The 27304-nt window shown below is 37.0% G+C and overlaps 1 protein-coding gene, 1 long non-coding RNA gene and 4 other non-coding genes across 6 annotated transcripts; all 6 read right to left on the bottom strand.

Annotated features, from left to right (window-relative positions):
- Positions 1-800: 800 nt before the first annotated feature.
- On the bottom strand, positions 801-1781 carry LOC116928634. Its single transcript, XM_032935735.2, has one exon. It carries the CDS (start codon positions 1779-1781, stop codon positions 801-803), a length of 981 nt encoding a protein of 326 aa, XP_032791626.2.
- A 6658-nt stretch (positions 1782-8439) lies between these two features.
- Positions 8440-9663, bottom strand: LOC123474162. The gene is made up of 3 exons (XR_006648806.1): positions 9539-9663; positions 9364-9473; positions 8440-9103 (listed from the first exon to the last, which is right to left on the bottom strand). It is a non-coding gene; the product is annotated as an uncharacterized LOC123474162 (long non-coding RNA).
- A 2215-nt stretch (positions 9664-11878) lies between these two features.
- Positions 11879-11951, bottom strand: Trnat-agu. The gene has a single exon. It is a non-coding gene; the product is annotated as a tRNA-Thr (tRNA).
- Positions 11952-12193: 242 nt separating this feature from the next.
- Trnat-agu lies at positions 12194-12266 on the bottom strand. The gene has a single exon. It is a non-coding gene; the product is annotated as a tRNA-Thr (tRNA).
- Positions 12267-21317: 9051 nt separating this feature from the next.
- Trnat-agu lies at positions 21318-21390 on the bottom strand. Its single transcript has one exon. It is a non-coding gene; the product is annotated as a tRNA-Thr (tRNA).
- A 241-nt stretch (positions 21391-21631) lies between these two features.
- Positions 21632-21704, bottom strand: Trnat-agu. Its single transcript has one exon. It is a non-coding gene; the product is annotated as a tRNA-Thr (tRNA).
- Between the last annotated feature and the right edge of the window lie 5600 nt (positions 21705-27304).

Genomic DNA, 27304 nt, shown 5'->3' with positions numbered 1-27304 from the left:
GCTTCTTCCGAAGCATCGCAGAAGATATGGAGCTCTGATGAAACAATAGAGGGACCATTTGGGAAGAGGCATCTCGGAACTTCCATTTTTTTCAGCAACTGCAGGGCTCTGAACGACCCTTGCCACCAACAACGATCATCTCCCTCGATTGTGTCTGTCCAATTTACTCCTTTTGTGCCGAGCTCTCTAAGTCGTATTTTTGCCTTCACGATCAATGCCGAGGCGGCGCCCAGCGGGTCGAAGACGCTGGCTACTCGGCTGATGAGCTCCACTCGGGTGAAATCGAATGTTGGTTGGTGTACTACCTTGAAGCCGAGTGTATCCGTAGTGGTGCTTCACATAATTCCCAAAACCTTCTCTTTCGGGTCTGGTGATAAAGAGTGGGCCGGAGGCATCGGAGACGGTTCGTCTCTCCCTGTTAGTTTTCGGATAAACTCAGAAGAATTGGAAACCCATCGCTGCAACTTCAGATCGGCGTTGAGCAGACAGTCTCGGACGAAAGACGCCTCGGCGACGCCTGCGTCGACTGATGGGGCTGAATTGAGGCAATCGTCCACATACATACTTTCTCGGACAGCGGAAATAATTGGATCGCTCGCTCCAGCATCTTCCATGATCCGTCGGAGGGTGTAAATAGCGACGAACGGCGAACAACTGGCTCCGAACGGCAATCGATCCATCCGACAGATATCGGGGCAGGTAGCTTTCTTCTTTCCCCAAAGAAAACAAAAATAGTTTGCATCATCTTCAGATAACCGGAAGCGGCTGAACATAGCCTCCACATCGGAAGCCCAGGCTATTTAATGAGCTCGAAATCGGGTGATGACAGCGGCCAACGAAGGTTGTAAAGCTGGGCCTGCTATAATGGAGTAATTCAGGCATTTTCCGCGAAAGGTGGCAGCAGCGTCGAACACCACACGAAGCTTCGGTCCTTTATAGACGCCGTGATGAGCGAGAAAATATTTCGCCTCAGATGGATCTTGGAGAACGGACGCGTAACCTTGTTCAAACGTCTTTGCCATGGCCGCTCTGTAGTCCCTTTCGAAATCTGGATTTCGATCAAAACGACGCAGCAGACTCCTCCATCGATTCATGGCCATTTCTTGAATGTTGATTAAATCAGGTTCATCTACGCGCCAGGTGATGGGCACCTGATATCCGACATCCAACTTCCGGGTATTCTTCGTCACCAAATCTAGAGCGCGTTTGTTGTCCGGTGAGACGCATCCGGATTGAAACTCTGTTCCAAACTCCTCCGTATCGCAAAACCTACGTAGCTCCACCTTGACATCCTCTAACAGAACTGTGCTGACGGCTTGGAAACTACGAACGGGATTCTGGGTCGATTCTGGCCCGGTGACGCCTCGAATAATCCATCCGAACTTGGTGTGAGAAGCGATTGGTTGGCCAACTTCTCCTCCTCTTGACTCGCTAACGACTAGTAGATGGGCATAATCCAGGCCTATCAACAGGTCGATGTTACCGCCGACTTCTCCGACTGGTAGATCTGAAATATGCGGCCAGTTGAGCTTCTTCTTCTTCCAATTCACGACAGGGGCTTGATTGGCTACTTTCTTCATAGTTGATGCTTCGATCTCGAGCTGCTCTTCGGACTCCGTGATCAAGATAAATTTGACCCTCTTTGACTTGTGGCGAGTTATTTCGCCTCCGACTCCATCCACTTCCAATATCTGCGCCTTTCCTTGCAAACTCAACTTTCTCGCAAAAGAGCTCGTCATGAGCGTCGAGTCGCTTCCTTCGTCTACGAGGATGTTCACCATCGAGGAGGATCTCCCATCACCTGATCGAATTTCCAACCGTATGATCCCGAGGTTGACTCTTTGCCGACCAGATCGAGCTGATGAGGGTTTAACCTTCCGGACTGGAAGCTGGCCGAAGTCGTGTAGCAATTCATGATGGGTATAACGGCAGTCTTCCTACTTGCACGGCTTCTTGATAGAGCAATCACCCAGGACGCTTGGTGCTAAAACAGAAAAAGCAAAGATGATGAAGGACGCAGAAAGTTGCTCTCTCCCCGATGGAGAGCTCCTTGAACTCGTTGCACTCGACGAGCCGGTGGTCCTTTTCGCACTTGAAGCAAAATGGTTTGCTGGGATATTTTTGCCTAAATCCGGCTCTCGATGTTCCTTGATGAGTGTGGGCGTTTCGACCAACATCACCGCGGGCATCAGCATTATTCTTCGGGAATGGCGTCGTCTGCTCTGCGGCAATGCTGTGGGCGTTCTGGTATGCAGTAACTCGATGACAAAGCCAGCTTCTTAAATCGTTTAGACTTCGGTGCTCTGATTGTCCCCATTTCCCTTCATTCCAAGCTAAAAGGACATGAAGAGATAAACGTTGACACACTTTCTCTATCAGGTCAGCTGCTGAGGTTTCGCCGATCCTGGTGAGGTCGAAGAAATGGGTCTGGATTTGCTCGGCGTAACGGTTGAATGACGTTGGATCTTGTTTGAAATCAAGCTGGTTTATGGCATGAATGTGGGTAGAACGCATAACGTCTTGACGTCCGCAGAATTGTTTGAGTCGGGTGAGTGCTTCCATGTATGCGGCTTCGCCGCCTCCTAGGCCATGAATGGCGTCTAGACAATCTCCTCGTTTATATCGCTTCAGGACGGCGAGTTTCTCTGCTGGAGACTTCGGCGTATCATGAACCAAGGCCTTGAAAATGTCGATCCAGACGAACCAATCCAGGGTTTTCCCGTGTTAAACCTCCAGGTCGACGGATACTGATGAACGTGAACTCCTACTCGAGACGACCGGTGGCAAACTGCCGCGGCTGTAGTGGTCAATCCATTCATCTGGTACACTAGAAGCGTCGAGTAGTGGTGGTGTCCTGACACCTGGCGGTATGGCAAGGCCGGTTTTCCGCAACGTATCTTGTGGTCCCATACCGGCGTCGGGTGGTTGGACTGGACGTTGATGACTGACTGAAGAATGATGATCTTCGTCTTGTAGAGTGAGAGCATTTAAAACTCTCTCGGCTTTCTCCGCTTCGGCTCGAGCTGATTCACAATTAAAAATCGCTTCTATCAACATTGGGGGTATTCGATCAGTCGAGCGACGTCAAATTCTTTTAAATTTCTGCAGGGACAGTAATTTAGATATCGTAGGACTTCAAGCCTTTCACTCTTGCCCAATTATTGAAAGCTGTTACCACTTGCTAGCAAATGTCGGTCCCAACAAAAAAGGAACAGCCATTCTAATTAGACATGGTCTGGAGTATTCTCGACTGCTTCTTGAACCTGACGGAAGGCTTATCTCCATTGACGTAAAATGTTTTACGTTTATTAATATCTATGCCCCGTCAGGTAAGCAGGTAAAGAATGAGAGAAACAATTTTCTTCGTCAAACCGTTCCTGCCTACTCGGTTACCACTCGACTGCCCTTCGTGTTGATGGGCGATTTTAATTGTGTTGACGACATCCAAGATAGGGCAAATATCCAATCCCTCCCTGTCCCAAGTAGTGTTGTTAGCTATGCTTTGAAGGAGATGGTTACTGGTTTTGATCTGGTAGACATCTGAAAAAAAGCTAAATCATAGTGATCCGGGCCACATGATTGTGAAGTCATGTGTTAGGTTTTTTGAGTACGGGAATGCCTGAAGTGGGTTTCGAATTTTGGGGCGTCAGGGTAGTTTTAAATCGTTTACTTCGTGGTACCGTGGGAATTTTCAGGGGGTCCTTAGTTTTGTCTGGATCAGTGGTATCAATTTCCCCCGTGTCGGGTTCCATTGATTCCATGATAATTGTCACTGTTTCCTGGTCTTCTGTCTCTGTGTGAGGTGCTGCTATTTTGGATTTAATAATTGGTTTCAAAGGATTGTCTTTCGGAGGTACAGATGCGGGAGTGGTAGCGGTGTCACATTCCATGGTTTCAATTTCCAAATTATTAGTACTTCCTGAGAGTGAATCTTGTGATTCACTCCCCAGAGGTACCTGGGAAACCATGGAATTTGCTACCACGGGAATTACTACGGGTGTCTGTTTAATAGTCTCTGTCTTTTTAGTCTTTTTGGCAACAGGTTTTTGGACAATGGTGGGTTCCTGGTTTTGTTTTAAAGTTGGGCAGTCGTAGCTAAAGTGTGTCTCTTCGTCGCAAAGTCTGCAAGTGGGCTTTTGTCCGTCATACTTTACCATGGCACGATAACTGCCAATGGTAATGTATGAGGGAATGTTTTTCGTCACCGTCATTCTTACAATCATCCAAGTTGCTAGGACAGGGTATAAAACTTCATCCTCTGCCACCCGATAGCGCTCCCACCGAGCTTCAATTACATTTCCAAATTCCTTAAAACGTGTGTGAACTACTCCCAAGTCTAAGTTCTGTGGAATCCCTGCAATTCGAACAAATTTCTCTTGGATATTGCTATCCTTTATCACTACACTAACTTCTTTCCCCTCCAATTCGGTCCTGACGATACCACTGTGTTGGGACAAAAAACTTGAGGTATATGCCTCTGACGTAAACGTAATTCTAGCGACCTGGTTTCTCGTATCTAGCACAGCAACTAGGCCTAAGAGATCCTGAGCATCAACCTTCAAACTACGCACAAAACCATGAACCGTACGCATACTCAATTTCGGGAATTGAACCCCAAAATCAATATCTACACTATTGAGCCACTTGGCAGCCATTGTCCCCTAGACAATGTAAACAAACTGCCAAAAAAGGGAGGGAAGGACCCCACACACGTAAACAAACACGACAAATAAAACAATTGGCAACAAAACACTACAAAAACAGCTAAACTATACAAAATAAACCCTCAAAAACACGAATATAACAACAAAAAGTAATAAAAAATAACAAAAACTCACAAAATGATGGAAAAACGGGAGAACACAAAAAGACGTCTGCATCCGACGCAGCGTACGAGGTTAACTGACCTATCTCTAACTCTAATTCGGACCTCCTTGCCACTAATGACTACAGATTCTTTTGCACTAAATTTATTCAAGAATTCAATATGGTCTTTGACGGTCTTGAACCCAATTCGGAAAACGCAAAAGGCTCGCCCTGGTAGGCGAGAAACAGCATCAAAGATGCTGTCATATTCATTACTATAATGCTCGAAACATTCGTAGAATTCATGCCTGGTCACTTCAGTTTTACCAAAAGAGATTTCGGCAGTACGTGGCCAGACGTCTGGGGATTCCGTTCCCATTTTACCCACAACAAAGGGGCAAAGAGGCGGAAAAAATGCAAAAAAGAAAAAAAAAGGGCCAATACCAAAATGGCGCCTTAAACAAACAAGGGAAACAAACGACTTACAAGATACAATACAACCAGAAGAGAAAAAGAAAAAAAAAGAACAAAACAGTTTTTTTGGACTCACCGCAAGATGTCACTCTTGGGAGATCAGTTAGACACGTCTGTTAACAGACGAACGCGCTAGCCAGCACAGAAATTAAAGTTCACAAGAATTTTCTAAAAGGTCCCAACGAGACTCGAAATCGTGATTTTTTTTTTTTATTAATTTTTTTTTACACTTCCCTTGTTGGTGTTTAAAAAATAGCTATCAGTGTGTACGAGATGAAATATTAAAATTCACCCCTAGATGGCGTTTAATAAAGTATCAAAATTCACCACGAGATGGTTTTAACTAAAACTTTGATTCATTTTCGAAACTCTTGCTGGTTATAAAAGGTTTGATGCCAACTGCATCCCGTATTCCCAAGCGGTCACCCTTCTAGGTACTTTTTTTTATGAAATATCAAAATTCACCCCTAGATGGCGTATAATAAAGTATCAAAATTCACCACGAGATGGTTTTAACTAAAACTTTGATTCATTTTCGAAACTCTTGCTGGTTATAAAAGGTTTGATGCCAACTGCATCCCGTATTCCCAAGCGGTCACCCTTCTAGGTACTTTTTTTTTTTTTTTTTTACAGCATCCCGTATTCCCAAGCGGTCACCCTTGTAGGTACTTTTTTTTTTTTTTATGGTCACCCTTCTAGGTACTTTTTTTTTTATTCTCGCTAGATGGCACTACTCCATGTTTACAAATTTTAGCTTCTAAACCATTTTTGGTAAAGGGGTATTTTCTTAATTCATTCTCTAAAATTTTAATTGAGTTGATAAAATAACATGTAAAATTTGTTTTTTTCCTCTTTTTCCATACAATTAAACTTAGATTAGCTGCTAAAAATATTGCTTTATTTTGGCTTTCCTTCGGATTAGCGGGGAAATCAAATAAATAAATTTGTTGTGCAGTTGGAATGAAAGTGTTACCGTATATTGATGAAATTTTCCTTATAACAATTTTTACTGCTGGTTTTGTTACTTTGCAATTGAATAAATGGTCTAGGTTTTCCTGTTCGTCGCACTGGTCACATTTTGGGTTGATTTCCTGCTTGAATTTGATCAATCTGTCTTTTGTTGGAAGAATGTTGTGTATTTGTAAAAACATGTGTTCTTTTAATTGAGGAGATAAAAATTTTTTTGTCATTGCTTTAAAACCAGATTTATAATTTACATTTGGCATTTTTAAAATGATTTTTGGAGGATTTTGTTCAATCAAAATTAGACTAGAGTAAATTTCTTTGGCTGTAATTTTCTGGGTTAGGTTCTTCTTTCCTGACAATTTTATGATGGATTCGATTGACGACATTAAAAACTTCGGAGGTGTTTCACAGTTTGGTCCTGGTTTCACTGGGAAAATATTTCTTAACCGAAGACCAATCCAATATTTTAAAACTTTAACATTTTCACAATTTTTTGTGTTTGTGAATTGATTTAAAATTGTTTTTAAGAATAGGGAATATACTTAACTTTTACATTTACAAGATTTAAACCTCCTTCTGATACGCTTTGGTATAGCTCCTTTTTGCTATGGTTTCTAGCTGATGCCTCCATATAAAATTGTGTCCTAATTGTTGAATTTTGTCTGAATGTTCTTTGGGTACTGGTAAAATTTTGGCTAAGTGTGATAACTTAGGAACAATAAAACTGTTAAAAAATATTACTTTTTGTTGTATTGTAAGCAGTCTGTTAAAAGTGTTTTGAATAGTTTGCTGTATTTTTGTAACTAGTGTGGTGCAGTTTTTGTCAATGGTTGTTAAAATGTTTTGGTGCCAATGTATTCCTAGCATTTTCATTTCCACCACTGAGTTAATCCAGGTAGCTGGCCATTGGCTTACTTCTGCCCATCTACCTATTTTTAAAAGATGGGATTTTGTTTTATTGATTCTTGAATTTGTGGCTTTCTCGAAGACATCAATGCATTGTTCAAGTTTTGTAAGTTGCTCTGGGTTGTTGATAAATATTGAAATGTCGTCTACGAAAGCACTCACTTGGTGACTTGCCTGGGCTATTTTTATTGTTTTAATGTGCTTCTTTATTAATCTTAGAAAGGGCTCAATAAAAAGAATATATAAATACATTGCCAATGGGCATCCTTGTCTTACCCCTCTTTGTAGGTAAATTTTTTTCTCCAAATGCCTTGTTGATAAAAACTTTACTAGTTGAGCTTTCGTATAAAATTTTAATATAATTAATAAATGTGTCCTGGAATCCAAATTTCAATAACACTTGATATAAAAAGGTCCGATCTACCATGTCATAAGCTTTTTCGAAATCAAGACTTACAATTGCTGCACATATTGTTCTGTTTCTACACAGAAATTCTTTTCCTAGTTTACTGTCATATTGCTCTTGGGTTGAAAAATGTTCAATAAGATTTCTAAATGTTATTAAATTCTGGGTTATATCTCTGTTTTTAATTCCACCGGTTTGTTCTTCACTGATAATATTCGGTAAAATATTTTTAAGTCTTAAAGTTAAAATTTTTGCTAAAATTTTGTAGTCTGAACATAAAAGGCTAATTGGTCTCCAATTTCCTAATACGCTTCTGCTACCTCCTTTGTGTATAAGAGTTATTATTCCAGTGGATTGTGTCTTACTAATATTTTGAGAGTTTAAAATAAACCTGTACATTTCCGTAATTTCATTCTTTAAAAGAGACCAAACTTTACTAGTTGAGCTTTCGTATAAAATTTTAATATAATTAACAAGATTCCTTCGGTAATGTCCTTCGGGCAATTTTTTTGAAAAAAATTGTCTATAGACATGTAACGTGGGCCAAAGATACACAGATTTTGGATCCAAGATTTCTAAATTTCAATCAATTTATAGTGTTCATCTGCTGTAGTCTACTGTCCGGAATTAGCAACACGGGAGCTTATGTAAAAAAATGAAAATGCAATAACGAATTTGAAGAATGTTATACAACAAATGTACTACCGAATGCAATAATTTTTTAAAATACACTTCTGGGAATCTAACCATATCAATATTGGCTAGGATAATGTAAGTTTAAGACCTATTAAGCGACTTTAAAAAATTTTCCAAAAATTAAAAAACAATGACATTTGAAGAAAAAATGTTTTATTTCCGCATGAGTATTGAACAATTAAACTTAATGATGCCAGCGCAACACCTTCCCACTACGCTGTTATTGACATAATGCGACTAGTATGAATAGCAGTTTAATTTTACATCATCTGCAGCAGTATACTGTCCGGAATTAGCAACACGGGGAATTATGTAAAAAAAAAATGAGAATGCAATCGTAAATTAGATGAAGATTTTTCCTCAAAAATAGACAACAAATTGAATTGTCTTGTAAAAGCAATTTCAGGGAATGTAACCATTTAAATATTACTTAGGATAGTTTAAGTTAAAGACATACTAAGCGACTTAAAAATTTAACAAAATATACGCATAAAAAGGAAAAAACTAAATAAATCTTGTGTTTCAAAGAGTATTGATCCATTGATCTTGGTGTTATGAGCCCAACACCATAACCAACACCACAACATAAACATGGTGTGCTTCAATAACCGTACGTACAATTTCAGAAATAAATCAATTGATTAAGTATTTCTTGAGTATACAAAGTCTTGGAAATTCCATGATCCGTAAGTTCATTCACTTAGTGTCATTTATTACATTAATAATAAGCACAAGGGGGCACCCAGGTTTGAAATCAGTACATCCCAATCTGCAGAAGAATGCTATACCACTGAGCTATACCCTCTTGATCAGTTAAAAGAGGACAAAATGACAAATTTTGTGCTGAATCTATCAAAAAAATGAGAATGCAATCGTGAATTAGATGAAGATTTTTCCTCAAAAATAGACAACAAATTGAATTGTCTTGTAAAAGCAATTTCAGGGAATGTAACCATATAAATATTACTTAGGATAGTTTAAGTTTAAGACATACTAAGCGACTTAAAAATTTAACAAAATATACGCATAAAAAGGAAAAAACTAAATAAATTTTGTGTTTCATATAGTATTGATCTATTGATATTGGTGTTATGAGCCCAACACCTTACCGCTGAGCTATCACACACATACATGTGAATATAGCATCAAAAATAATTTATCTTGTCGCCGCTGTGTAACTTTCTTCTCCATAGTCTCCGTTCTGGCAGCATGTTTACTACTGCAATATAAAAAAATATATAAAAATCTACTGTTTAAAACATTTTGTTAAAGAAAAAAACTTACTGTTTAATTACTGTTATACAACCTTCTGCACTGACTGCAACGCATTGACAGTTGTAAGGTTACGCAAACTAAAGCGAATTCACTGCCTAGGATTCGGCAAACAGCTAGGTAACAATTACGCAAATTAATTTTTTTAAACTGTTATAGAATCAAATGAAAAAACCACTATACCACGTATCAAATTTTGACAGAATTTTGAACAAAATTTGGGGACGATTGGTCATTCAGGGAAGAAACGTATATGGAAATACATAATGGACATTAAACCTTCTGAGATCTACTACTACTACCCTACCCCCTATACCCCACACCCTAAAATTGTTATAGTCCTTCGGTATATATACATATATACCCTCAGGGATAAAATTATTGTCATTAGACTAGAAAAACTTTTAGACACGATATCTATTTTTTCCCTAAAGATTCACACAGAAATTTAATTACACAAGAATTTACTAATAGGTCTTAACGATACTCGAACTCGTGATCTCCTGCTTACTAGGCAGGCGCTTTGCCATCTAAGCCATGCGACCATTAATATAATTAAGCTGTTAACAATTAAAAATCTTTGAATGTGATGAAAACAGATCATGAAAACCAACAGTCTTTACAATCTCAAAGTATCATAAACATGTGATAATACCATAATTTTGTAACACAGTTATTGTCATTAGACTAGAAATCGTATATCAATTTATACAAACTTTAGAGACGATATCTGTATCTTCCCTAAAAATTCACACAGAAATTAATATTCACATGAATTTTCTAATATGTCCCAACGAGACTCAAACTCGTGATCTCCTGCTTACTAGGCAGGCGCTTTGCCATCTAAGCCATGCGACCATTAATGTAATTAAGCTGTTGACAATTAAAAATCTTTGAATGTGATGAAAACAGATCATGAAAACCAAAAGTCTTTACAATCTCAAAGTATCATAAACATGTGATAATATCATAATTTTGTAACAAAATTATTGTCATTAGACTAGATATCGTATATCAATTTATACAAACTTTTAGAGACGATATCTTTTTAAACCCTAAAGATTAACACAAAAATATAATTACACAAGAATTTACTAATATGTCCCAACGAGAATCGAACTCATGATCTCCTGCTTACTAGGCAGGCGCTTTGCCATCTAAGCCATGCGACCATTAATGTAATTAAGCTGTTAACAATTAAAAATCTTTGAATGTGATGAAAACAGATCATGAAAACCAAGAGTCTTTACAATCTCAAAGTATCATAAACATGTGATAATACCATAATTTTGTAACACAGTTATTGTCATTAGACTATAAATCGTATATCAATTTATACAAACTTTAGAGACGATATCTGTATCTTCCCTAAAAATTCACACAGAAATTAATATTCACAAGAATTTTCTAATAGGTCTCAACGAGACTCGAACTCGTGATTTCCTGTTTACTAGGCAGGCGCTTTACCATCTAAGCCATGCGACAATTGATGTAATTAAGCTGTTGACAATTAAAAATGTTTGAATGTTATGAAAACAGATCATGAAAACCAACAGTCTTTACAATCTCAAAGTATCATAAACATGTGATAATATCATAATTTTGTAAAAAAATTGTTGTCATTAGACTAGATATCGTATATCAATTTATACAAACTTTTAGAGACGATATCTATTTCTTCCCTAAAGATTCACACAGAAGTTAATATTCACATGAATTTTCTAAGAGGTCCCAACGAGACTCGAACTCGTGATCTCCTGCTTACTAGACAGGCGCTTTGCCATCTAAACCATGCGACAATTGATGTAATTAAGCTATTGACAATTAAAAATCTTTGAATGTGATGAAAACAGATCATGAAAACCAACAGTCTTTACAATCTCAAAGTATCATAAACATGTGATAATATCATAATTTTGTGACAAAATTATTGTCATTAGACTAGATATCGTATAACAATTTATACAAACTTTTAGAGACGATATCTATTTAAACCTTAAAGATTCTCACAGAAATTTAATTACACAAGAATTCACTAATAGGTCCTAACGAGACTCAAACTCGGGATCTCCTGCTTACTAGGCAGGCGTTTTACAATCTAAGCCATGCGACCATTGATGTAATTAAGCTGTTAACAATTAAAAATCTTTGAATGTGATGAAAAAGATCATGAAAACCAACAGTCTTTACAATCTCAAAGTATCATAAACATGTGATAATACCATAATTTTGTAACACAGTTATTGTCATTAGACTAGATGTCGTATATGAATTTATACAAATTTTAGAGACGATATCTGTATCTTCCCTAAAGATTCACACAAAAATTAATATTCACATTAATTTTCTAATTGGTCCCAACGAGACTCGAACTCGTGATCTCCTGCTTACTAGGCAGGCGCTTTGCCATCTAAGCCATGCGACCATTGATGAAATTAAGCTGTTACCAATTTAAAATATTTGAATGTTATGAAAACAGATCATGAAAACCAACAGTCTTTACAATCTCAAAGTATCATAAACATGTGATAATATCATAATTTTGTAACAAAATTATTGTCATTAGACTAGATATCGTATATCAATTCATACAAACTTTTAGAGACGATATCTATTTCTTCCCTAAAGATTCACACAGAAATTTATTTACACAAGAATTTTTCTAAGAGGTCCCAACGAGACTCGAACTCGTGATCTCCTGCTTACTAGGCAGGCGCTTTACCATCTAAGCCATGCGACCATTGATGTAATTAAGCTGTTGACAATTAAAAATCTTTGAATGTGATGAAAACAGATCATGAAAACCAACAGTCTTTACAATCTCAAAGTATCATAAACATGTGATAATATCATAATTTTGTTACAAAATTATTGTCATTAGACTAGATATCGTATATCAATTTATACAAACTTTTAGAGACGATATCTATTTCTTCTCTAAAGATTCACACAGAAATTTATTTACACAAGAATTTACTAAGAGGTCCCAATGAGACTCGAACTCGTGATCTCCTGCTTACTACCCAGTCGCTTTGCCGTCTAAGCTATGCGACCATTGATGTATTTAAGCTGTTGACAATAAAAAATCTTTGAATGTGATGAAAACAGATCATGAAAACCAACAGTCTTTACAATCTCAAAGTATCATAAACATGTGATAATATCATAATTTTGTAACAAAATTGTTGTCATTAGACTAGATATCGTATATCAATTTATACAAACTTTTAGAGACGATATCTTTTTAAACCCTAAAGATTAACACAAAAATATAATTACACAAGAATTTACTAATATGTCCCAACGAGACTCGAACTCGTGATCTCCTGATTACTATGCAGGCGCTTTGCCATCTAAGCCATGCGACCATTGATGTTATTAAGCTGTTGACAATTAAAAATATTTGAATGTTATGAAAACAGATCATGAAAACCAACAGTCTTTACAATCTCAAAGTATCATAAACATGTGATGATATCATAATTTTGTAACAAAATTATTGTCATTAGATTAGATATCGTATATCAATTTATACAAACTGATAGAGACGATATCTATTTCTTCCCTAAATATTCACACAGAAATTTATTTACACAAGAATTTACTAAGAGGTCCCAACGAGACTCGAACTCATGATCTCCTGCTTACTAGGCAGGCGATTTGCCATCTAAGCCATGCGACCATTGATGTAATTAAGCTATTGACAATTAAATATCTTTGAATGTGATGAAAACAGATCATGAAAACCAACAGTCTTTACAATCTCAAAGTATCATAAACATGTGATAATACCATAATTTTGTAACACAGTTATTGTCATTAGACTAGATGTCGTATATCAATTTATACAAACTTTAGAGACGATATCTGTATCTTCCCTAAAGATTCACACCAAAATTAATATTCACATTAATTTTCTAATAGGTCAAAATATTTTAAATAATTTAAAATTTTTTTTAAACCCAAAATAACACAAAATACCTCGAACTCGTATACGAAACTCGAACTCGTGATCTCCTGCTTACTAGGCAGGCGCTTTGCCATCTAAGCCATGCGACCATTGATGTAATTAAGCTGTTAACAATTATTATAATTTTGTAACACAGTTATTGTCATTAGACTAGATATCGTATATCAATTTATACAAACTTTTAGAGACGATATCTATTTCTTCCCTAAAGATTCACACAGAAATTAATATTCACAAGAATTTTCTAATAGGTCCCAAAAAAAAAAAAAAGCCAATTTAAAGTTAAAACTTAATAAATGTCAATTCGCTAAGCGTTCAGTAAATTATTTAGGCCATGTAATCTCAACGGACGGTATTAAACGCGATCCGAGTAAAATTGATAAGATAATTAGTTATAGAACGCCAACTTCTGTTGACGAAGTCAGATCATTTCTTGGACTTGCCGGATATTATAGGAGATTTATTAAAGATTTTGGTTCAATTGCTAAGCCGTTAACTCGATTAACGCATAAAGATATAAGTAGGAAACCATTTGCGTGGGGAACTGAGGAACAGGTTGCCTTTGAGAAGTTGCGCAATTCTCTAGTAACTCCCCCAGTTCTTGCATATCCAAATTTTAACGAAAATTTTTTTCTTTTTTCTGATGCGTGTGAGTATGGAATTGGAGCGGTATTATCGCAAATGCAAGATGGGCAAGAACATCCAATAGCCTATTCTAGTAGACAATTAACAAAAGCCGAAATGAAGTACAGTACCACAGAAAAAGAAGCATTAGCTGTAGTTGACGCGATTAAATATTTTCGACATTACTTATTAGATAAACCTTTTGAAATCATTAGTGACCATCGACCTTTGCAATGGCTTAAACATCAGAAAGATAACAATGGTAGGTTAGGTAGATGGGCTATATTATTAGCCGCAACGAATTATGAATTGAAATATAGGCCTGGACGTGTTCATCAGAATGCAGATTGTTTATCCCGTTTAAAAGTTGCTAGTATTCAACCATTACCAAACAGTTCTTATATATGTCAACGTATGGATGTAAATCGTTTAATACCACGATACGAGACAATGTTGTGGAAAACGGAACCTTGTCCCCCAATTGAGAGCCCCACCGATTTCGAAAACCGGTTTCGTAAGTCAGTTGCAGAGTCCGACAACGAAACAACATCAATTCAGAATGACGCAATTAACGAAGATGACTCCGCACGCGCTGAGGTTGAGGCAGATGAGCGTCCATCATCAGAGCCCAAAGAAGATGTGTCAGCTGAGAAATCAGAACTACTTCATGTTACCAGACGCCCGCAACGCAATCGACAAAAGCCTCTGCGTTACCGAGATGGAGTCCAATAGCAAGAAGAAATCCCACATATAAGTCCCGAAAATTATTCATCACATCATAACCACTACTCATTACCAATTGCAATCCCAACTGGACAGCTTTGTCTAACAAGAATGGAACACGTCAATTACGTATTTGAAGACAATCGATGAGAAAAAATTTCTTTCTTCTATTTCTCTGTTTCTAGTCTCTTGAAATTTTGCTATATTCTGTTATTCGCCTATCACTTTTTATCCTGTCTTCTTTTCCCTCTCTGTATTTCCCCTCCCTCTTCAAAAGCGTTGTAGCCTCAGTAGTGTTTTAAAATAAAAAGCGGCAGAAATAACAATAAGAATAGTCTCCAAATAGATTAAAATTTCATTGTAATTCAACAAAAAAAGAAAGGAAAAAACATATGGGATAGGAGGAATAGGAATAGAAAGAAAAAATATATATAATATAGACAAAAAAAGATATAATTCAAACAATCAGTTTAAGTAAAATCATTAGTTCAAGTAGTTTTAAAAATAGGGGGTTCTTTAAAAACATATAATTATATGTTTCTATAATAAATAGAATATATAATAATATGATAATTTTTTTAAAATTTGATTAGAATTGGAATTAAATATATAATAACATTGCGGAAAAATTACTTTAAAAATTTTGGAAAAAATGCAAAAGCCGTTCGTACACGGATTGAGTCCAGCGCCAGACTCTCCCCTAGCCGAAAGGAACAAATCTCCATCGTCAGTAGTTAATTTCGAAGACCAACACTCACTCCACCATAGAGCTATACGGCCAACGAAATTACGTACTGAGAAGAGCGCGAGGCCTCAATATACAGGAAGGAGGTGGATAGGCCACGAAGTGACCCGCCTTCCGTATATTGTACCGACGCACATTTGTTCCCTTTTTACAAGCTTCCCCCGGGATTTGAACCCGAGTACCCACGCGTCGCAAGCGAGCTTGCTAACCAACTATCTTTGCGTGGGGTACAAGCTATGTGTATATCCAAGCAAGTCATTCCATCTCGGACAAACTAACTTTTTACTTATCGTAAAATAAAAACCTTCCTGCTGGATAAATTAAAACCTTACTTAACTAAGTTCATCAAGTTATTTGTCATTTTTAATCAATAAGTTCTTATTTTCTAAGTTAGACTTATTTATTTCCAGAATTGACATTCTCATGCCATCTAGCGGTCAAAAAGTAAACTAAAACAACGTCATCTAGCGGTTGAGTTTTAAACTACGAGTAAAAGTACTAATACGCATAAAATAATAGGGAAATTATATTGGCATTACCGTAGCAATCCTTTAGTCCCGAACTCTTCTTCTATTCCGCCTATTCTTCTTTCACTTCTTTTCCTTTCTTCTTTTTCGCTTATCTTTCACTTTACAAACAAAGAAACTGACACTCATCAAAATGGCGACCTGTCTTCGCCTACGCAATTGTTGTTATGCGATGCTTCCTTCGACACATTTTCAACCAGCCTCCGAATGATTGTCCGTTTACACAATAATAATGAACACAAAACTGTTTTATTTAACATTGTATTTGATTTAAAAAAAAAAAAAAAAAAAAAAAAACATACATAAGGGAGAGAGGGTTAGGAAAAATATATAATAAGAAAAACATATACATCAATAAATATCAATAAACATGAAAAAATTAACAAAATATATATTCAAAAAAAAATGAACAAAAACAGTGTCAAAAAAAAAGAGAATAATAAACAATGAAACACTGATGAACCTGTAAACAAAAGGAAAAAAGGAGATTAATTGATGTAATGAAAAATGAGAAAAAAAAACAAACACTCACTAACCTCTCTTCCGTCATTAAAAAAAAAAAAAAAATCATCATATTTACACCTTGTTTTCAAATGAAATGTATTTCTTGTGTGAATGCAATTGTCAGTGCATTATTACTTTATTTCGATTGCTTACCTTAAAAATGTTTTTATTGTCATGTTTTTCTTTTTCCCTATGTCCACCTAAAAGTAATACTTAGAAAAACTTACCTTTACGTAAAACACTGTTTGAAATTGACACTGTATCCATATATGTGAGTGAATACTCGACAAGGTATTACACATCACAGTAGACACTTAACACACTTTACACATTTGTACCAAAAAAATCTACACGTACAGTACCTACCAGAAGTCTTTGGAAGCCTGAGAGAACCATATGCAAAAACGCCGTTTTTGCGGTTCTCTCAGTGCCACAATCTTCACCCAAATGGTACAATTTTTTGTGTGTACGTTCTCATAAATAGTGAGAACGTCCTTAAATTTTTCCAGAATTTTATTTTAATGGGAAGGGTGGGTGAAAATTCGATGAAAAAGTCTTTAGAAAGCCGAGAGGACCTTATGCAAATGAGGTCACTTTGGCTTTTTTTTTTAAACAAACAACTAGGGCTACGAAGACGCAAAAGGGCTTAAAAAAAAGAACTACGTTAGTTCTACCTGCAGCCTAATTTTCAGATTTTCCCATTAAAATAAAATTCTTGAAAAAATTTGGGACGTTCTCACTATTTATGAGAACGTACACACAAAAAATTGTACCATTTGGGTGAAAATTGTGGCACTGAGAGAACCGCAAAAACGGCGTTTTTGCATAAGGTTCTCTCAGGCTTCCAAAGACTTTTGGTAGGTACTGTATTTTGACAAAAAAAAAACCAAAAAAAAAACAAAAAAAAATTAACAAAATAAACAAAATAAACAAACAAAGAACAAAAAAAAGAAACAACAAACAAAACAAAAAAAAAACAAACAAAACAAACACTAACACACTGTTTCACTTGATTCGTTTCCTAACTAACAACTTTTCTGTTTTCGTTCTTGACGCAAATGCGTCATTGTTCCATTTACACTACTCGTATAGCAGCGCCACCGCTAGCTGCCACACCCAACGCGAAAATATATATTTTATTTTCCTTTCCTTGCTGTAGCTTTTCCCAATGTTCCAACGTTGAAAATATTATATTGAAAATAAGTCCCTTTTTTTTTGCCGTCGGCAATCTATTCCGTCTTATCTTCTTTTTATTCCCCTCCGTTTTTCCCCCATTCGCACTTCCCCCGTTTATTGGACTTACGCGTGACCTTGACAGCGCCGCGCATTTACCGTTGTCTTTTACCTTTTTTTTTTTTTAAATCCATGAGAATATTTTCCTTTTCTTCCCCACATTTTTACCTTTTCTTTTATTGTTCTCATTTACTAGTTTTAAGAAACCCACATGATAAAGTAGAATACTTGGCCATAAGAATGTTTCCATTTTTATATTTCCCTGTGTTGTTTTCCGTATGTTTCGTGTGTAGTAATGTCGTCAATGCCGTTACTATTGCTACTGCTGTGTCTCTACCTACGCGCGCGCGCATTTCAAACAACCGTATGCGATTGCGCTGAGCCTTTGAATATGGGAATTATTCAATTTCCTGATGCTGATTGCAAGCCGAAAATGAATTCCACGAGTGCTGTTCCAGTGAGATATGTTGTCTACAGTGATGAACGCGCCGCAGTGAAATTTCCGGGTTTTATTTGTGCCAAATGGAGAAATATTCACCGCGTGACTATGAACTTTTTCGGTCAAACAGTGATTGTGCCTGAGAAAATTCCTATAGACACAACGGCTTCTGAGTGCTATAAAATGATTAACACTAAAAAGTGTGAAGGTTATGAAATGACTCTTTCGGATGAGAAGTATGTATTTTCGCATGAACCTCGATCTGACGGTTACTGGATGCGAACCGTCGATTGGGAAACTCTGAATTGTGCGCTTGAGCAAGTACAACTGTTTCAACAAGTGGAAGATGAAGATTTTCCAACGCCGATCGGAAAAGCTTCCGCAACCGCTGGTACCTTGTCTCACAACCATCTAACTTTGGTTTGGGATACAACATACACCCATAAGATCCAACACGAATTACGTCCAGTTGAATCTGGAACCGGAAATCTTATGATGAAAACGATTAATGAAAAATATTTCCGCCTCTTGGACGACGACCGTCAACTAGATTTTCATTTGACTCTTCAACCACCTTGCGACCCCAATCATCGAAGTTGCAACAACCGAACAACGACTTTTAAAATCGTCGGCCAATCAAATTTAGTTTTGGTAACGTGGCCTTTCGTCGATAAATCTCTATCACTCACCGCCGAGTCGGCGTCCATCAAGGAGAAGGCCCAACCAAGCGTCTCTGTTGAAACCACCTCACCATCTAGTGACCCCGATTTGGATAAATTGGCCAATAAACAATATATTCAAGATCGTGCTATTGATCGTGATAATGAATTAGCGCGTATGCTACAGACAATTGAATGTGATGTTCACAAAGCTAAAAATGAACGAGCAATTATCACCGCCCAGTATAATGGTTGGCTCGCCGCTTCATTATTGAAATTACCTCGGTGTGCAAAATTGCAAGCTTTTGGACAAACCGCCGTAGTGATTCAGTGTAAAGCTGTGAATGCCACATTTGAAACCATAATCACACCTTGTGGGCCCCAACCGAAATTTAACAATTATACCATTAATCTTGATGGCTGGGAATTAGTGAAATTTTCCCCATGCTATTGGACAAATGGTTTCGTCAATTTCAACGATAAACCTTACGCCCTCCGCAACAACACTAGGAAAAGGATTGACCCGAATATTGTACTGCCGGAGCGTACATTGGCTCATTCCTTCCGCTATGAAGACGTGAAAGCCTTCGACTATGACCATCGCAGCAATCCAGCTTATAACGATAATTTACTCAACCACATGAACGTTGTAGCTGACATCGTAGCCGCCATGAATGAACAATCACCTGCTGATTTCCCATCGAATCATCGTCCTCATGCAGCTGATGTTCTACTGACAGCAGCAGGAGTCGAGAGATATACCAGCTGGTGGGAGGTCATCATAATCTCCTTGGTCGTCACCGTCATTTTCATCCTTGTCCTCATCGTCTTACGCATTTTCTGCTGTCTTGGCCTCTTCGGTGTTTGCTGTCCTCCAATTAAAGAAGTTAAAACTTCTTATCACAAACATGAAGTCTGATTACGGGACGTAATCTTACGCAGCCCGGAGCGATGTAACGAAGGCCTACAAATATATTTACTCAACATGCCCACATTTTATGATCTTATGTTACTCCCTTTTTCACTTATGATATCCACCTTTTTCCTTATGTTAACGTTTACAATTCGTATCGTATTTTCTGTTTACTTCCTTGAAACGTTGTTTGTCAATCCGGAGATGAAGTCATCAACGCTTTTAGCTGACCTCGATGAACACCTGCAACTGATGCGCATATCGCACAATAAATAAACAATCAGTTGATTGGTTGCTTACACGTCATAATCAATCAATTAATTAATCATCTCTTGATTGGTTGCTCGTGCCGAGTTGCGACAGGCCATCAGCGTCTGTGACCACTCCCGAAATGCGAGGTTTCGTGATGAACCCACATTTCCGACAAACAGAGTCGTTCGGCAACTTCCACAACGTTTAGACGCGGAAACTCTGTCGGTGCAAATTCTTGAATTTGCTAGAGTCTTCTCACAGTTCTGAAACGTTTAGTAGTCGACGTGCGCTCCCGTAACGCTCGCGCTACATCGGTAAGCTTCCAAATTGTCCTTATTCTGTTGGTCATTATGGTTTGGCTCGTTATTCCCTTTCTTGTCATATTGTATGTCCTGTCCAGTGTAATTCTTATGGCCTTAGTCAAGTAAAATACACGTCTATCATTGTGGGTAATTCGCCTCCGAGTTCACTTAAATTCCTATTCCAAACAACATTTAATTCTTTGTAGTACTCAACCCCCAAAGGGATGTATTACAATTCACACAGTAATTAATATTCACAAGAATTTTCTAATAGGTCTCAACGAAACTCAAACTCGTTATCTCCTGCTTACTAGGCAGGCGCTTTGACATCTATGCCATGCGACCATGGATGTAATTAAGCTGTTAACAATTAAAAATCTTTGAATGTGATGAAAACAGATCATGAAAACCAACAGTCTTTACAATCTCAAAGTATCATAAACATGTGATAATATCATAATTTTGTAACACAGTTATTGTCATTAGACTAGATATCGTATATCAATTTATATAAACTTTTAGAGACGATATCTATTTCTTCCCTAAAGATTCACACAGTAATTAATATTCACAAGAATTTTCTAACAGGTCCCAACGAGACTCGAACTCGTAATCTCCTGCTTACTAGACAGGCGCTTTGCCATCTAAGCCATGCGTTCATTGATGTAATTAAGCTATTGACAATTAAAAATCTTTGAATGTGATGAAAACAGATCATGAAAACCAACAGTCTTTACAATCTCAAAGTATCATAAACATGTGATAATATCATAATTTTGTAACAAAATTATTGTCATTAGACTAGATATCGTATATCAATTTATACAAACTTTTAGAGACGATATCTGTTTAAACCCTAAAGATTCACACAGAAATTTAATTACAGAAGAATTCACTAATAGGTCCCAACGAGACTCGAACTCGTGATCTCCTGCTTACTAGGCAGGCGCTTTACCATCTAAGCCATGCGACCATTGATGTAATTAAGCTGTTGACAATTAAAAATCTTTGAATGTGATGAAAACAGATCATGAAAACCAACAGTCTTTACAATCTCAAAGTATCATAAACATGTGATAATATCATAATTTTGTAACAAAATTATTGTCATTAGACTAGATATCGTATATCAATTTATACAAACTTTTAGAGACGATATCTATTTAAATCCTAAAGATTCACACAGAAATTTAATTACACAAGAATTCACTAATAGGTCCCAACGAGACTCGAACTCGTGATCTCCTGCTTACTAGGCAGGCGCTTTACCATCTAAGCCATGCGACCATTGATGTAATTAAGCTGTTGACAATTAAAAATCTTTGAATGTGATGAAAACAGATCATGAAAACCAACAGTCTTTACAATCTCAAAGTATCATAAACATGTGATAATATCATAATTTTGTAATAAAATTATTGTCATTAGACTAGATATCGTATATCATTTTATACAAACTATTAGAGACGATATCTATTTCTTCCCTAAAGATTCACACAGAAATTTATTTACACAAGAATTTACTAAGAGGTCCCAACGAGACACGAACTCGTGATCTCCTGCTTACTAGGCATGCGCTTTGCCATCTAAGCCATGCGACTATTGATGTTATTAAGCTGTTGACAATTTAAAATCTTTGAATGTGATGAAAACAGATCATGAAAACCAACAGTCTTTACAATCTCAAAGTATCATAAACATGTGATAATATCATAATTTTGTAACAAAATTATTGTCATTAGACTAGATATCGTATATCAATTTATACAAACTTTTAGAGACGATATCTATTTAAACCCTAAAGATTAACAAAGAAATTTAATTACACAAGAATTTACTAATAGGTCCCTTCGAGAATCGAACTCGTGATCTCCTGCTTACTAGGCAGGCGCTTTGCCATCTAATCCATGCGACCATTGATGTAATTAAGCTGTTGACAATTAAAAATCTTTGAATGTGATGAAAACAGATCATGAAAACCAACAGTCTTTACAATCTCAAAGTATCATAAACATGTGATAATATCATAATTTTGTAACAAAATTATTGTCATTAGACTAGATATCGTATATCAATTTATACAAACTTTTAGTGACGATATCTTTCTAAACCCTATAGATTAACACAGAAATTTAATTACACAAGAATTTACTAATAGGTCCCAACGAGACTCGAACTCGTGATCTCCTGCTTACTAGGCTTGCGCTTTGCCATCTATGCCATGCGACCATTGATGTAATTAAGCTGTTAACAATTAAAAATCTTTGAATGTGATGAAAACAGATCATAAAAACCAACAGTGTTTACAATCTCAAAGTATCATAAACATGTGATAATATCATAATTTTGTAACACAGTTATTGTCATTAGACTAGATATCGTATATCAATTTATACAAACTATTAGAGACGATATCTATTTCTTCCCTAAAGATTCACACAGAAATTTATTTACACAAGAATTTACTAAGAGGTCCCAACGAGACTCGAACTCGTGATCTCCTACTTACTAGGAAGGCGCTTTGCCATCTAAGCCATGCGACCCTTGCTGTAATTAAGCTGTTGACAATTTAAAATCTTTGAATGTGATGAAAACAGATCATGAAAACCAACAGTCTTTACAATCTCAAAGTATCATAAACATGTTATAATATCATAATTTTGTAACAAAATTATTGTCATTAGAGGGTCATTCCACGCGAAATCTGGCGATCGATGGCGTGGTCAAAATGGGGATTTCGTTCATTTTTGGGGGTTGGGTAAAGATTGGCCAAAAAAAGTGATTCTGAAATTTTCAGAATTATCGCTTTATTAGTTTGGGAGATATAAATATTTTAATTTATGTTTTTGTTATTTTGCCGTAAACTGGAAAAAAATAAATTTTTTGGTTTTTCTTTAATTGCGTCTTTATTTATTATTATAATTTTATGAAACCTAAACCAATCGACGTAAAATTAAATTTTACGTCGATTTTACACATTTATTTTTATTTTTAAGAATTATTTATTATCGGAATTTGAAAAAAATCAAAAATGGTTACACTTTAAAAATTAATATTAAATCAGTGCGACAATTTAACAAACAGCGTAGAATTTTCCGAGAAACAAGAGATATGTCTACATAACATATAAAAAAATTGGGAGGTTTTTTTTTGTTAATCGTGAGATATATTGCAGTTTATTATCCAAAATTTTTGTGTTTTGTGCGCGTTTTTTCATCCCCCCAAGCTATTTTGCTTCCTTTCGGTCTGCAATTTTGGAAGGGGGAATTTTTTAACTCATAGTAGAAACGACCTTGAGTGACTAGCAGAACAAATTTTCTCTCTGTAGTGTAGTGTTTGAAGTGTTTCATTTTTCACGCTGTGTTCTTAGACGTATTTAACTAGAATTTTATGAAATGGCTGGCAAAAATTCGGTAAATCAGTGTTCAGTTGGTCAGCATGTGAAATCACCATGTTATTCTTCCAGATTTGTGCCAGAAGACTTTAGTTTATCTACGTTGGACGATCTTGACGAAGAAACGCGTAAAACAGTTCACTTTAGATCCAACATGAAAAGTATAACTTCTATTTGTCTTCACCATAAAATAATGTACACAACTCGTTTTGTTGCATATTTGTTAGCCAAACAAAGATCGAACAAATGTAGCAATCCACTAGGCATTCATTTGCCGAAGAAGCAACCCAATGTGTCGTGTTCCAAATCAATAACATTGAATTTATGCGAAAAAATTGCTTCGAAGAACGGTGCTATTCATGTCTATCCTGGACAACAGTTATGCGTTACTTGTTACAAACAGTTATTGCACATTAGTAACGAACTCGAAGTGAAATCGATAAGTGAATCCAGTTCAAAACTAGGTGATTTGGAGACTGCTTTGGAAGACATTGTTAGCGATGATGCTTTTTCCAATCCATTAACTTCTCCTGAAAAAGACCTTCGTAGATCAACATTAATAACAAATACTCTAAATGTTACTCCAATAACGATTGCAGCAAAACGATCTAAGGAACGTCGAAATCCCGATATTGCCAGGAAAGCGGAGCAAGTAAAAAACGCGTTCATATTACTCAACAAAAATCACATAGATGATAGTTTGGTTACTACAGCAACTAGTACTGCAACGTCCAGTGAAAAAAATACTTTCAGTGTGTTAGACTATACTTCTCAAATGTGCGAAATAAGACAGAAATGCATGCAGCTCAAAATGGAAGGGAAAGTAAAAGAAGTAATTAGTTTGTTAACTTTAGCACCTGTGTCATGGAGTAAAGAAGTTACTGCTGATTATTTTTCTGTGACAGTCTCTGAAGTGAAACGTGCCCGTCTATTGAAACAAGAAAAGGGTATACTTGCCGTACCAGACCCCAAAAAAGGTAGAAAGATTACTCCAGAAGAAATTGAGATTGTTGAGGAGTTTTATCTATCAGACGAATTCTCCAGACTTATGCCTGGCATGAACGATTACATATCTGTCAGATTGCAAGATGGAGAGAAGAAAACAAAGATTCAAAAGCGGCTATTATTACTTAACATTGACGAATTGTTCTTCAAGTTTAAAGAGTATAGCTTGAATAAACTTTGTATGAAGTGCTGCAGCAAATCCAAATTCTATAAACTAAGACCGAAGCATGTTATTGAAGTTGGTGCTGCTGGCACCCACAACGTGTGTGTGTGCGAAACACACCAAAATATTAAACTTATGCTCGACGCTATTCATGCTAAAACAGAAAAGTGTTATCTAATGAATCTAATTGTGTGTGATGTTCATATACCCATATAGCACATTTCTGCCGTCGGATGTCTGAATCATGGCCGAACATCCGTTAGATATCTATGTACAGTATGTTCCAAAAAAATCCGACTACCCCCCTTTAAAAAAAATGCCACCTACTAGCGTGTGGTCAAATTACATGGAGTTTTTGGCCGAATATTGGGGTTGGATAAAATGCGGGAGGGCAAAAGTAAAAATTGCCATGGAAACGAGACATGCAAGTTACCCTACCCTCCCGCTCTTAGTTTCATAATTTTTGTCTTTTGAAATTTATCTAAGAGCGGGAGGGTAGGGCAACTTGCCGTTAGGCATAGCCAACTATTTTTGCAAACTACTATTTTTTTTTCAACTACGCGAAGAGACACAGACTTAGGGATGGGAAGTCTCGTCGCTATGGTAACTAATTTAATTAATAGTGGCATGCGCGCCGTTTTTTCTAATCTTTGTTCTTATGCTACTAATTGATATAAAAGCGGGGGTTGGCTTGTAAGGCTGATTCAGTTCTATAAAATGTTTCGCGAAAATAGCGCAAAAAAATTAAGTGTTGCGGAACGAGGTTCGGTGGTTTCATTAGGCCTAGCCGGGCACTCAATAAATCAAATTTCCCGTCAATTAGGCTGCAGCAGGGCTACCGTGGTGCTCTGGAAAAATCGTTTTTCTGAAACCGAAGACATTAAACGTAAGGAGGGATCGGGAAGGCCAAAAAAAACCACAGCACGGGAAGATCAGCGTCTCTTTGCTGCTGTTACTAACAAACCAATCACAACAGCTGGTGAAATTGCAGGTAATTATTTAGTATAAATCGGTTGCAACTTGGGCTCTGCCCCGATTACCTGCAACCCGGGTAACTATTGGGAGATAGCGGTGCGATACAACATTTGGCATCGCACCACTATCTCCCGATAGTTACCCGGGTTGCAGGCAAACGGGGCAGAGCCCAAGTTGCAACCATGATGGTTATTTAATTGCATTATTTTAGAAATATATTTTTCCAATGCAGACACTGCCTCCGTTAACATAAGCAAGCAAACCGTTATACGGAGAATGAAGGAGATAAATCTTCATCCGAGACGCGCTGCCAGAAAGTTTTCATTAACTGAAAGACATGCGGAGAACCGGCTTCAATTTGCTCTTCAATACCGCAATTACCCTGCAGAATGGTGGGGCAATGTTATTTTCAGTGATGAAAAAACTTTCGGTAGAGAAATACAGTTTATCTATCTATTTAAGACATTTGTTTTAACTAACTTATCCCGTTTTCTTTATAAAACACCCATTTTGCATTTCGCGTTGATGAAAAAAATACCTGGAAAAGGATTGGAAAACGTCCGGCTGGCATTTGAGCGGGTGGGTAAACGGGGTAATCAGGCAACCCCGTTTACCCCCCGCTCAAATGGCAGCCGGACGTTTTCCAATCCTAATAATTTATAATAGTTTTGATAATAATGTTGTTGTTATTAGGTCTGACGAGTGTGGCCGTGTTTTTGCCTATAGGCCAAATGGAACGAGGTTCAATCGCGAACACGTTCAAGTGTATGACACCAGCGGCAGAAAAACCGTTCCCGTTTGGGCTTGTTTTTCGTCCGTCGCTGGAGCTGGGCCATTTATAAAAATTAATGGCCGATTTGTAAAAGAAAAATATATAGAAATTTTGGAAGAGGAACTTCTTCCATGGGTTCGCCAACATTATGGCGAACAACAAGTTCATTTTGTGCAGGATAAGTCTCCCATACACACAGCCCGCATCATCACTCAATGGTTTCGTGAGCACCCTCAAATTGACTTACTGCCGTGGCCTTCCAAGGGTGCGGACATGAACCCCATCGAAAATGTGTGGGGCGACATTGTTCAAGATTTTGACTGCCGCCATGCCAGGACCGCAGACGACGTCTTCAATCACGCCCGTGATAACTGGATCCGTTATAACCAGCGACCAAACTATTGGCAGATTCTATCTAATTCGATGCCAAAGCGGTTAAATTTAGTCGTAGAGGCCAATGGTTTTTGGACAAAATATTAAAAATTAAATTTACAAAATGTTGTCTTTGTAAATATTTTTAATGAAATAAACAAAAACAAATTGTTGAATTAATTATTTATTTTTTGGTTCTGAATATC

Source organism: Daphnia magna, linkage group LG7, assembly GCF_020631705.1.
Source record: "Daphnia magna isolate NIES linkage group LG7, ASM2063170v1.1, whole genome shotgun sequence".
Taxonomy (NCBI): Eukaryota; Metazoa; Arthropoda; class Branchiopoda; order Diplostraca; family Daphniidae; genus Daphnia; species Daphnia magna.
This window is presented reverse-complemented; position numbering and strand designations above follow the sequence as displayed.